Here is a 13,501-nt window from a genome sequence, read left to right on the forward strand (position 1 = left end):
AACATTAAAAAGTAAATAGACTTTCCTAAACAATAAATGATTGTTTGATTGTAAGGCTAATTGAAACAGGGAGGATAAACCTGATCACAAACACTCAACTACACACTAGCGAAAAACAAACACCTCAGTACGAGCACATATGTAAACACACACACACACACACACACACACACACACACACACACACACACACACACACACACACACACACACACACACACACACACACACACACACACACACACACACACACACACACACACACACACACACACACACACACACAAAGTAAACAGCGCACAGACAGTGGATTGGGATGGGCACGGAGAGCCCACTGCAGCAGGGAGTACAGAAGACTGCATTAGCATTCCCCATTTAGCCACTATGAGGGCGTTTCTGTGGCAACCTGCTGTCGAGCGGTAACTAGGCGACAGGAGCATGGCTGTGTGTGTGTATGGTCTGCCTGTGTGCTATTGGCTTATTGATGAAGGGGAGGAGAAGGACTCAGTACACCAGCGCGATAAAACAAAGCCAAACAATGAAAAAACAGACGCTATAAATCTTTTTCCTGAGTACTTGGCATACTCTATTTTCTCTGTGTCGATGCCTTAGGTAGGGACGTAATGACTCTAAGAGGGGAGCCGTTGCAGCACGACCTGGTGACATTTGCGGTGTCTTGGCAGTCACCGCTAAGGGCTCCATGGAGAGCTAATGTCATTGTGAAACCTCCTGGAAGCCAACGTGAAAGAGGTCAACTTCTGTGACTGAACAGCAAAAGCATATTGTAACTGGCTGAACTGATTTTGTTACTGGTCGATGCTGGTCTGCGCTGGCCCAATGGCTTTTTTTTTTGTGGTTTTATACTGACCTGACTAAAACACCAAAAAGCATAATTTTGTGGATGGTTTATGGTAGCCAAATGCTGAATTATGGCTGCTCTGTGCTGGTTTAATCCCATAGTTTGCTGATTTTTGTGATTGAACGCTGTCCTATATGTATTTTTATATGTACATCGTGGTCCTAAGCTAATTTATGCAGACCTAAGTTGGTCTGTACTGGTTTACACTGGTTTATATTGAGCTAATGCAGGTCTAGTCTGGCTTAATGCATAGATTCATATCAGGTCAACGCTGGCTTATGCTGGATTAAAGCTGGCCCTTGCTATTTTATCGTATTGACTGTAAACTAATACTCTGTCTGGAGAAACGTGAATTGTTTCCCTTTGGGATTAATAAATTATGTAAACGTATTCTATTTGTGCAGGCCATATGCAGATCTATGCACCATAATGAAAAAGTCTGAGGCAGGTTTGTACTGACAAACTAGCATTACGGTGGTTATAAAAGCACATGTTGTGTTTTGATGCTGGTGGTGACAAGCAGCAACGACATGCTGATTCACCAACTGAACCATAAAACAGTAATGCAGCACAAACTGACACAGGAAAAGGAAGGAAATGAAATAATCCAATTATTTCAGCCGGGTGGTAAATGACTTTTCAATGTGACTACATGCTTTGCAGTGAATAATGGGCTCACAGGATAACAATGAGGTCCTTCCCTTCGATTTCTGTGTGCGCTGTGAACTACTAAGTGATCGCGCTGTCAGATAGTAAGATCTTTCCCATGTAAAACAGGGAAGCTGCTTAGAGTGTTTGCTGTTCGTCTTACTGTGTTGATCTAGGCTCCCGGCGTAAAGAATTGCAAGCATGTCCGAGACCGGAGGTCTGCAATCCGCGGTTCTCCGGCCGTTCTTAAGTCCCACTCTGTCACTTTCACAAATTGTGTGAAATTATGTGAAAAAAACAGTTTTTCCCATTTTATTTTTATTTCATGTACTAATGGGACACTTATTGAGCAGGTAGAGTGGACAAATGTGACACCAGGACTAAGGAATTGTTCAATATTTCGTCAACTGAAATACGCATCACATTGAACTCTGTCACCTGCCTGGACACCTTTCACTGCTGGTGAATAATCTTGAGCCTGGCCCTAAGTGAGCTAACCAAAACTGAAAGAATAGGAAAACTCTTAGAGGAAAATAGACATTTTAATTTGGTGTAGATGGACGCCTTTGCTGTGTCATCTTCATTTTGAAGGCTAAACATGTGGTTTTTTTTAGGAGGTGGTGGGGAGAAAGGGCAAAAATGGGGGCTCTTTTGATTGCAGAGGCTGCAGACCCACGTTCCAGACTGAGTGCTTGTGTCAGGAGGGCAGTCAGGGGGCCGAGATAAGCCATGGCACTATAACCTGCGTCAGTATAAGGCAACGCTCTTCCTCTCCATCTGGCTGACGAGAGGGGAGAGACATGGACAGAGAGACTGAGGGAGCGAAGGGGGGATAGTTAGCAGTAGGCTGACATGTCTTTGTTCAGACCCAGTGCTGCAGTGTGCTGCAGTGCAGATGATGTCATCTCCACCTGCTGCCTGCTGCTCCAAATGCGATGCACGTCCACTGCAGAGGGAGGATGGGGGTAGAGACGAGTGGGAGGGGAGAGGGAGGAGACAGGGAAGGTGAGCAGCCAAACAGCACTGGAACAACACGATGACGCTGTTAACTCCCTCCCTCTTTCTGGTTTACTCCCTCATGACGGTGTGTGGAAGCAGACGTGGTCACTCTCACGCATTTAGGGCAGGCTGTGGCGTGCTATTTTAAAATGCAATCCGTTGACAAAATGAAGTAGCTCATTCACTATGTCAAAGACTGTCAATGACGTTCAGGAAGCTCAGTCCTCATAGTAGAATAGGATTTTTCCCAACTTTCACCTTAGATAATAGATGTGGAAAACACAAAAGGAGGAGGAGGTTTTCCACATAAAGAGCAGCACTTGTTTCCATGTTGTCTCACACCTCTATGTCCCTGAGCTCATCTCTGCTGTGAGTAAGCCCATGGCGTGTTCAGTGTTATTTTGTGAGCGTCTTTGCAAGGGGAAGAGATAACACAAGTAAAAAATTTTCTCTCTCCGTAAAGTCCATTATTTATATTATTATTGTTATATTTATTGACACAAAAAGTTTGCGTTTGGATAATAAAGTGCTGCTAAACTAATGACTTGACTTGTCACACCTTAAAGGTGAGAGGAAAAATGTTCACTTTTGGGATGAAATTATAAAGAGGATTGGAAAACATCTCAACATAGACACGTTAGAAGAAAAAAAAACTAAAAACTGTTTCCCTGGCTAAAAAAGGGAACGCCATGCGCCACGTGTGGAGGGAAAAAAAAAAACAGGTCTTGAACTTTTGTGACTGTTAACCCAAATCAGTAGTTTTCTCTGGGACTGTTACTCATTAGAACAAATTACGAATGTTGTCATCCAGGGAGCCTCCAGACACTGGCGTCTGACGAGGTCCTCTAGAATAACTTGAGATGATGCAAAAGAAAAGTCACGATTCTACTGAAATACACGACACAGTTTCTATTGGTTAAAACCAGTGCTAGATGTCTGCAGAGTAAGCTACACTTATTAGGGAACTGAAGGACACTCTTGTCCTCTGAAAGGAGCAAAGAAGAGAAGACCTGCGAAATGTGCGAGGCCTGGCCCATGTGTCATCTGTCGCATCTCAGGGGGCCTGCAGCAACTCCTCATGACACAGGTTGATATACGCCGAGATAAGAAGAGGAAGGACGGGACGGCTTATTGAGACACAGTGGGGCACAATGGAAGTGAGAAGAGGATGATGGGAAGAAGAATACAGCAGAAGAGATTACAGTAAGGACAGGACAAGGGTGGAGTGAGATGAGACAGGACAGTTGGGCGTGATGGAGAGCGGCAGGGAAACGAGGGGCCAGCAAAAGGGCAGGAATTAGAGGACATGCCAGGAGACAAACTGTCAATAAGACAGGCCAGAGAATTTAGTAGTTGGGTCAAGTTTGTGGACAGCAAAGGGCAGTGTGCTTGTCTCAACTCAGAAACATCACGGGCGAGAGCACGGCAGCTATTATCAGCCTGCGTGACGGAGAAACACACTCATATAAAATTTAGATCACCCTTGAGCCAGAAGAAAATTAAACTGAAGTGTCAGACGCCTGTTGTGCATAATATCAAGTGACTGTTGTGTTGAAGCTATCAAGGATCTTTATGCTTTTTCTGATTTTAGATGAAGAACGCATACTAGACGGAGGTCCCGATCATCACACACTGTATCTCTTATTAATAGACACACTCATCTTTCATCCCGAAAAGGAGTTATTCATGGAGCAAACCCCTGACAGGCTGTAGGAGGACATCTTTAATCGTCACTTCTCAACCTCTGGTTCTGCTCATGCCAATCAAGTTTACTGCTAAGTCTCATTATCTTTCCTCAGCCAGTCACATTCCCACATGTAACTCAGCGGAAGGACGAGAGGCCAGCCTCCCCATGGGTCTCTGCGTGAGCTGATTGACAGGGGCTGGTATTTGTGACCATGCAGAGGAAGGGGCCAGGCCATCTGGCAGCCGCCTTCACAGCTGGAGCACATGGCTGCATTGATCGACGACAGAGTGTACTTTGACATAGTGTAATGACTGGTTGTGGTTGTGTTTTATTATTTCTCGTGGCTTTTATTAGAAATGTGATAAGAGGAGCTTGTCTCTTCTTGAATAATAGGAGTGTAGGATAAAGTCTGTTATTTGGGCATCAAACCTATTGAGGCTGTCATCTATTCATCAGTCCATCTGCTGCACAGTTCCCTCTGTTCAGCATCAGGGGCGGGGCGAGAGACACGCTGGACAGTTTGTCAGTCAGTCACAAGGAGGCACGTGCAAACTGCCAAATGCCGCGGCAATAATAAGTAGCTGTAATTTAACGCTCTCGATTACTTCAGCTTGGAAGCGTTAACTTTTGCAGGAGGGTTGCCTCTCTCAGGTGCGTGCAATCTCTGCACACGCGTATAAAGATATGGTTTCCCTTTTTTAAATCCAATATTGTGAAATACATCTGCTGTTTGCTTTTCAACAGGTAACTGGTCCTGTTTTTTTATAACTTCTCACTTAATCTACAATCATGTCAATAGAAAAAATAACAACCCACTTGGCCTTGTTAACATGAATTATCAAGTTGTGCAAACCAACAGAAATTACTCATGAAAGAGACAATCAGCTAATGTCAGTGTTATTTTTTATTTCAACCCAAAAAAACTGAAAATGAAAGACACCGGATAAAAGCATTACTCTCTGCTAAATACAAGTGATAAAATTAGTGGTAGTCACAAGTACAAATGCAATATAAGAGTCCTGGAGGTTCAGTGTCCATGGCATTTGCTTATAGAAATAAATAATGCTCTGGCATATCCTCTATGGTTACAGCAAAGGTCACAATGCTTCAATGCTGCTCTTAACCTTCTGGCATTTGCTCAGCTGTTTAGGTCAATATGAGTACAGTCTGGATGCAGACTAGATACACTGTGTCACATTCAAGGTAAAATGCCAAGAGCGCACACCACTGGGATTTTCTGTCATCTGCTATCACACTAATAGAGTGATGCAGAATCGGCTTTATGTCTTGGAAGGAAAGGTAGCTGGACTTCTTTTTTGGTGTCCAGTTGGTACAGTTTCAAGTATGTTTCATTAGATTTCTATTTGCATGAACAGCTTAAGACTGCTTGACACATCTGCTGCAGGCAGAGGCTCAAATGAGGTATCAGTAGAGAAATAATTTCAATGATAAATCAATCTAATATACAGCGCCATGGCCCAGGGGCAGGGCTTCTTCAATGGTGTTCATTATTAGTGAAACAACGAGCTGTGCTGAATGCATTCAGAGAGATTTTCAACTTCCTCTGCCCTTTTTCTGAGTCTTCTTAACATTGTGATTGAAACCACAGTTTGGACTGTTGTTACACACTGGACACATGTGTAATGTCCTGGAGTAAAAATTGACAAACTAAATATATATATACATAGTTAAATCAGTACATTAGCAAACTGATTTGCAAATAAAAAAAACAATTAAAAAGTAAAATAAAATATACTGTACTCAGACTGCAGACAGCAAAGTACAAAACAAACCCAAACTACCTCTTACCGCAGATGCAGACTGCATTATTCATACAGACATCATTTGATTCATGCGTAACATAATGGAACCACAAACTACAGCTGTAAAACTCACTAATAACTTGACAGCATCACTGTGACAGCACCATTAGAAATAACACACTTCACTGAGGTGGTAGTCATTGCATAACTTCTACACCTGGTTGTTTCATACAGTACAGGTGTGAATAATACCACACCTCCAGTCATACAATGCACAGTATACACACACTGCTGATTGAAAAAAAATAAAAAAACTGGAAGGAAAAAAAAAAGAATTATCTTTAACTGAATCAATAACATTGAGGCTGGATTAAGTGCAGCAATTTCTAGTTATTTTAAAAACATGATTAGAGGCACATAAACAGCAAGGAATTACATTCTCTTCCAAAATGACTGTTTCTCTTTAAATGCTACTATCTCTTTAAACTGTCTTGTCTGAGGTGATCTATCACCTCCAGGTGTAAGTGTTCCCACGTCACTGCTGCTGTTACTAGAACTACTACTGCTCCCTTTATACAACTGGTACAACTACAGCAACACAATGCCTCTAAAATCATTAAAGAACTAATAAAACTGCCGCGATTTAAGGCAAGATAGGAGACACAACACTTCTGCCACCACAGCATAACCGATACTAAACACACTGACACAGTCTATATTAATGGGACAGAACAACCATAAAGGAAATAGAACTGTATGACAGTATCATTATTATTAATATCACTCCTCCTAGAACCAACAACCTCCAACGCTTTGACCACGTGTACACCTGATAAATGGATTTGTGCTGTTCCTGCTTCTGCCAACTCAAAACCACGATGCATTTAAGTGGCCACAAATCTCTGCTACCTCTACATGGTTGTGCATTAGGCTTTTGTGAAGCATCATATAGTGAAGGGTGACTCATCCAAACACTTTGAGACATCCAGTCTTACATGTGTTACAGCTTTATTAATAGGCTTGAATGGGGTTAATGCATTTATTTTGTATGGGAAATCGACAAACCTCACAGAGAAGCAACAGGTAGATTCACATGTATTTGTGACTGTCTCTCACTTTTAACAGACGGAGCTCCGAACTACAGCAAAGTTTGAGGAGTAATTGCACTTAGAACAAAGTTGCTGTCCATAAACATGTGGTGCTGAAAGCACTGTTGCAACGGAGGAATATAGATTTTCCACAATTCTTGTAAATACGCCAATGAAGGTGATAAGGTCGACACTGCAAGGAATCCAGGCATTTTCAAGGCAGCCCATTTGGCCCCGATAACCTCAGCAGCTCTGAGGGATGCGACAGTCCTCTAATGCGCTAGACTGGAGAGACTTACTGTACATCCAACAACACGTGAAACTGCACTTGCATCAGCCTGGGTCACAGTGACCTGCTAGTTGACACCAAGCGGACTAAAACTGCAGAGAAAGAGTGCACACTTAAAAACCACTTAAAAAGCCTGGCTTCAGGGACGAGAGATGCACGTGTTAACTTTGTTATTTCTAAAGGTTAAAAAAAATAAAATGAAATATTGTTGTGGTCAGAGAGCCTGACACGCACAAGTGGTGAGTCAGGAGTTGAATGCTACTATCAGCATCAACTCTCTTCTGCAATGAGGCAGAGCCACATGAAACACTTGGAAAGCATGTGACTGAAAGAAAAAAAAAAAAGAAAAGAAAAAAAAAGAAAAAGCCCAGTCGATTTCTTTGAAACTCTTACAACAAGACACAAAACACCGCAGGACTACACGGAGACAAAATTATTTCTGCATGCAGGGAGCTAAAAGAAACGGGGAACTTCTTCTGGCACACACAGGAAACGCACAGAATATAGAAAAAGCAGCCCAAACACAAACACAGTCACAACACAGCACAGCACCACAGCCAAAGGGTTGAACTGAACACTTCTAACCTTCTATCTTATTTTCCATTGGTAGAGTCCACCTCAAAGCCAGAAAAACACAGCCCCTTTGTCTTTTAAGAAATGCAGGTGTCATTCACTGGCATCCTGACCCAGAGAAGTCCAACCAAAAGCTGCATTTCACTCAAACTGCAGTTTTTTTTTTGCCCCCCACTGTCTGACCGTCAGGGCTACTGCATGGTAATACACGGAGAAAAGAGAGGAAAAAATATCTTTCAAAAAAAAAAAAAAAAGAGTATTTATCCTTGGTGTGGACTGATTCTCAATCTCAACAGAGCACTCGTCAACAATAGAACAAAGTGAGGGAAGAGAGCGACGTGAGGAGAGAGAGAGAGGGAGAGAGAGAGAGGAAGACCGCTCACTACTCCTCTTCCTCTAATAGCCCCCTCCTCCTCCTCCTCCTCCTCCTCCTCACTTGTTTCACCTCACACACACATGCACACTTTCCCAGTGTTTCTAGTAGTCGCTGCTCTCCCAGCCTGCAGTAAAACGACAAATGCCGCTGCGAGCGAGGAAGCGCGGTGCGGGTGCGCACGTGCCGCCGGTAAACAGACGCCCTAATTCCCGTTTGTCGCCTCCTGCACGAGCCGGTGTCCTCAAATCTCGCTCCTGAAGTGATTACCTTCAGCCATAATAATCATAAAAAAACAAAACAACCCAAAACGATAAAAACGTGAGTATTTGACCATATCTATCCGACGCGCCTTCACGGAGTCTCTCTCTCTCTCTCTCTCTCTCTCTCTCTCCCTCACTGGAGAAAAAGTCTCTTCCAAAACCCGTCTGGAGTCTCCTTCCCGTCACTTAACTGTCGCCTAAGCCTTAAAAAAAAAAACCTTGTTCTGTTTGCGGTAGTTTACCGTGTTTACCCAAACACGCCCACTCCTCCGCTCCTGCATTGTGTGTGCACGCGGTGCCGTTTGTCATGCCGGTGTAGTTGGGATCGGAGAGAGTGAGTGCTGTCAACACGCTCCCCTCCACACCGACACGCTGCATGCCGCTATGCGGGGCTGGAATTTGGGCAGTTCCCCCGGCACCCCCCCCCCCCCCCCCCTTTCCCCCTCCCCCTCCCCGGGACCGGATCGTGGGATCCGTTGCTCGGGGACTTTGGAGGGGCGACGGCGAAGCGCTCTGCAGCTCCGACAGATTTTCTGTCCTGCCCATGGCTCCGTACCTGCAGTGCTGCAGAGAAAAGCGCCCCTTCCCCCACTCTGCATTATGACAAATCAAGGCAGGCAGGCAGCTGTGCCATTAGCACATCATAGCACAGTTAGTCTTCCATGGGGGAACAAACTCGCAGAGCTGCACACAAGCGCACACCGCCGCTGCGGACCCAGACTAAATATTGCACGTATGGCACGTAAATCTCAGCAGCCTATAGCTACTCCTGGTAATTAGGTGACCGACTGCAAGACTCGGAGAGGAAACACAAAGTCTTGGGTAACTAAATGGCTCGGAGCCATTGTTTCCTTTGATAAATGTGCGCCACAATCAAGGCGCTTCTTATCGACATGCGCGCACATCATTTCACCATGCCCTACTTTCTAAAAAATCAAGTTGCCCTGTCAAGTTTTTTTTTCTCCTTCTTTATTACAAGAACAAAAAAAAGTCCAAATCCATCCAAAGTGTACACGTGGATATAAAACTGCGCTCTGCGCCACAGCCGCTGTCCAGCCAGCGGTGGTGCTGAAGCTCCTGGGGACACACGATTCCCCCCAAACCCTGCGGTACACTCGCGTGATAATGCTGAGTGCATCAATGCATCACGATAAGCCCTTTGCACACTCAGAGACACACAAGCCTCCGGGTGACACACCAGATTTACATATGTTCACTTCTAATTTGGAACAGTGCACAGCGCTGTCACACAGTCTCTTATAAAACTTTATTGAGCCCTTTCTTGCACAATCGAGGCATATATCACCCTCTGTTGCTGTGGATCTGGCTATACCCCAGTGCAAGCATTCATATTTGTGGATAACCCTCACTGTCTTCAAACAGACACAACAGACTGGCGTGAAACAAATGAGCAGGTATGGCAGGCAAGGAGTTAATGTAAGTAAGGTAATAGGGTGGGCTGTGTTTTTCCTGAGACAGTCAGCTCCTCCTTAACTGGTTCTGTGAATGGGCCAGTGAGGCAGTAGGCTATGAATGGCGGAGGGATCCACTGCTGCTGCTGCTGCCATGTATGGGAGCTGCCAGCTCTCGATTACTCACTCCCACTCCCTCAAGGGCCTTCTGCAATGCAGCTGTCCTGCGAGCTTGTGCTTCACCGTGCCCTACTTTATCCTGTCAGTGCTCAAACACTGCAGCAACACTCCTCCTGGCAGCAGACGCGGAACATGCACGGACATACCACGACTTATATAGTCGTTACATTGTGGAGAGCAGGCCTACAGTCGAGTGTCCTCACTCACCCGCTTAACTTGACTTCAAACAGAGCGGACATTTGCCGGCCCTGCAGCATCTATTATTACATGTAAACTACATATACACTTCCACTCCACAAAAGCAAAGAGGCTCACACACAGAGTCGTCATCTTTTAGCGTTATTAAAATCTGAATTCATCACTGCACTGTTTACACTAATAGGTTTCTTGTTGAATGGTTAAGCATCGTGAAACAAGGATTTGTCCAACTAAAATAAACACAACTGTGAAAGGTGGAGAGTAACTAACCCTAAAATCACAATCAACAAATCTGAGCACAACAGCTATAATACAACAAAACAGCTCCTCGCAGATGATGGATGTCAAGTGGTTGTTGATGCTTTGGGTGAAATAAACATTTATACATTCATCAATCCATCTTCATTATTCGGTTTATCTGACTTATTGGGGCCACAAAGGGCTGGAGACAATCCCAGCTAATAATGGGTCATAGGCCGACTTTCTGAATAATCCATCACACACACACACACACACACACACACACACGCACACGCACACGCACACGCGCACGCGCACGCGCACGCGCACGCGCACGCGCACACGCACACGCACACGCACACGCTTGCACACACACACATGCACGCACGCACGCACGCACGCACGCACGCACGCAAGGATCCACTGATTTTGACACATACAACAGTGTAATCAAACAAACACTGTACACGGAGCAGCGGCCAGCCCAATAACATAATCCCCTCAAGTCACAGCGGATACTAGTGTCTCCTGTTTAAACTTTTCTACAAACTGCAAGAACGTTTTCCATCGCAAAGATTCAATCTCCAGAGCAACTTTAACTTAGTAAAACACTTAACATCCCAAACATTTAACAATAGCCAAAATGCTTCAAGTGAAACATGTAATTTTATTCTATTCATTCTCAGGACCACAGATTCCATGTTGTCATGTTGGATGTGGAAACATGATGTTTATGAATCCCGATTCCTGCTCGTGTTCCTGTTTAATAATCGATAATAATCACCACAATCGATTGTTGCTCTTGGACTCAAGTAAATTAAAATGTTGGCCGTGAAGAAAATATAACGGGAGTCTAACAATGATGACTTAGAAAATCTGAAGCACAAGCAGCACTTTGCTGATCACGGATGAAAAGATCTCATGATTTAAACTTATGTTTCCATAGTACAATATATATACTGTACAGCCAGTCTGGACTGAAAAGACAACTGGACTTGCTTTAGTTTTTAAAACGTTTCACCTTCATCACTGCGAACAACCAATGGAGTGAGTTCTTACTGAGCAGGTCTAGACGGCTTTTAAGAAAAGAATCATGGATGATCAGCAACACACTAAACAGCAGCCAAAATACTGCAAGTTAAATGTCCGACTTTACCCCATAAAATACTATATATATGTATCGATCTAAGTTATTTGCTTATATTTGTTTTCATAAATATTTCATATTTTCAGCAGAACTGATCCCAAAAACTAAACAACCATAATGTGAAGGCAATGTGAAGTTGACGCCCCCCCCCCAAAAATAGTTCCACAGCAGATTTATAAAGCTTGGCAGAAAGTTGAACTTGGAACAGACACACGAGAGAGAGTGACGGAGACGTACCATCCAGAGAGAGCCAGTCGTGCTGAGATGATGGCAGTGAAGGCAGAGCGCGGGCCTTGTACTCAAACACCACTGAGTTGGAGATGATCTGGTTACTGATGGCCACCTGTAGCGTCACCAGGCCTGTGTCGTGAGCTGCAGAGGGACGGGATGAGAATTAATCCGAGCGTACAACACACACAGTCACAATAGTTCAAGTTTTGTCCAAATGTGAAGAAATTTGCTGAAAACTGGAGAAACATAAACAACAACAAAAAAATAAAAAGCTCAAGCTCAGCCGGGAGATTTCCCACAACAACATGTGGTCATTAAACCTTTAGAATCAATAAATGCAGAAAGAGCAACTAAACACTGACTTTGGTTATCACCATTTTAAGTTGTGGAATTAATTGAGTTTCAGTGCCTTAACAAGGCGCCTCTGTAGGTGGCATGGTGGAACAGTGGTGAGCAGTGCTCACCTATTTGCATGTTGTACATGGTCCCGTGAAGAGATTCACAGGAAACTCTAACTTGCTCCCGCATTACAAAGAAATAGTTCATTTCCGAGCGATAACTAGAAGAAATTGTGAGAATGGGTGATTGTCTGCTCCTATGTGTCCGTCCTGTGATGGACTGGTAACCTGTCCTCCTCACAACCTCAACTGGGATCAGACAGAGAGAAGGTATGTTGTCAAATATGCAAGGGTAAACAAACTGAGATCATTTACTTTTTTGAAGAGTGTCCCAGCATATTACACTCAAGAAATAACAACACAGGTTTAAACATACAGCTTTCAATTTGATGGCAGATGAGAGATAAGATCCAAAACAAACACACCGTGGCCAAAAAGACAAAAAGTTATGCTTCTTTATATAAGATATCCCTTTATTTATCTCGCATGTGGAGAAATTTGTAAATATAAAAAATATAAAAATGTATAATAGACAGGCGAATGGAATTCTCTGTACATCATCACATTTGTTTTATTAGTCACCACAGTATCACCTACAGCATATAACTCAAATGAGACATATGACAAGTACAGTAATAAAGTATTTAAAAATGAACATCACAGCACTTCACTTTCACTCAAACACAAAATATCTTCTCATTATTGTGTCCAGAAAGTCCAAACTAACTTGCATGCAGCTGCTGTGTTTCATGAATGAGGTGTTGGTGTGCAGGCCTCCTCTCTTACCTGGGCAGTAGCACCGGAGCACCCCCGGCTGGATGAGAGATGCTGGGACTGAGATCTGGTCAAACAAGCAGCTGTAGTTGGAACTGGCCTCCTGCCAGGGTCCCGTGATCAGCACCTTAACCCCACCCTGGAAAACATGACAAATAATGAATAAAATGAACTCATAACAGAGTCCGGCTGAAGTAGTTCTGATCACACATATTTACGACGACACTGCCATCTAGAGGGCAAATATAAGGACGACAGTAAAAAGTGGGAAGACAACTCTCTGCTGCCATCACGTGGCTGAAGTATGTAGTTTCACCATCCTGGTTTTAACAAACTCACACTAAGTGACACTCACCATTATGCTGCCCTCCAGTGGTTG

At 43.9% G+C, this 13,501-nt stretch overlaps 1 protein-coding gene across 1 annotated transcript in view; it reads right to left on the minus strand.

Annotated features, from left to right (window-relative positions):
• The window catches only part of camta1a (calmodulin binding transcription activator 1a), a gene marked incomplete at both ends in the record, with an annotated part of 307,848 nt that overhangs the window by 9,939 nt on the left and 284,408 nt on the right, over window positions 1–13,501 (minus strand). The window contains 2 exon segments of the mRNA XM_080468566.1: window positions 11,957–12,091; window positions 13,135–13,261. Of these exon segments, the coding sequence (XP_080324692.1) occupies window positions 11,957–12,091; window positions 13,135–13,261 (262 nt within the window).

This window comes from Lipophrys pholis, assembly GCF_963383615.2.
Source record: "Lipophrys pholis genome assembly, chromosome: 8".
Taxonomy (NCBI): Eukaryota; Metazoa; Chordata; class Actinopteri; order Blenniiformes; family Blenniidae; genus Lipophrys; species Lipophrys pholis.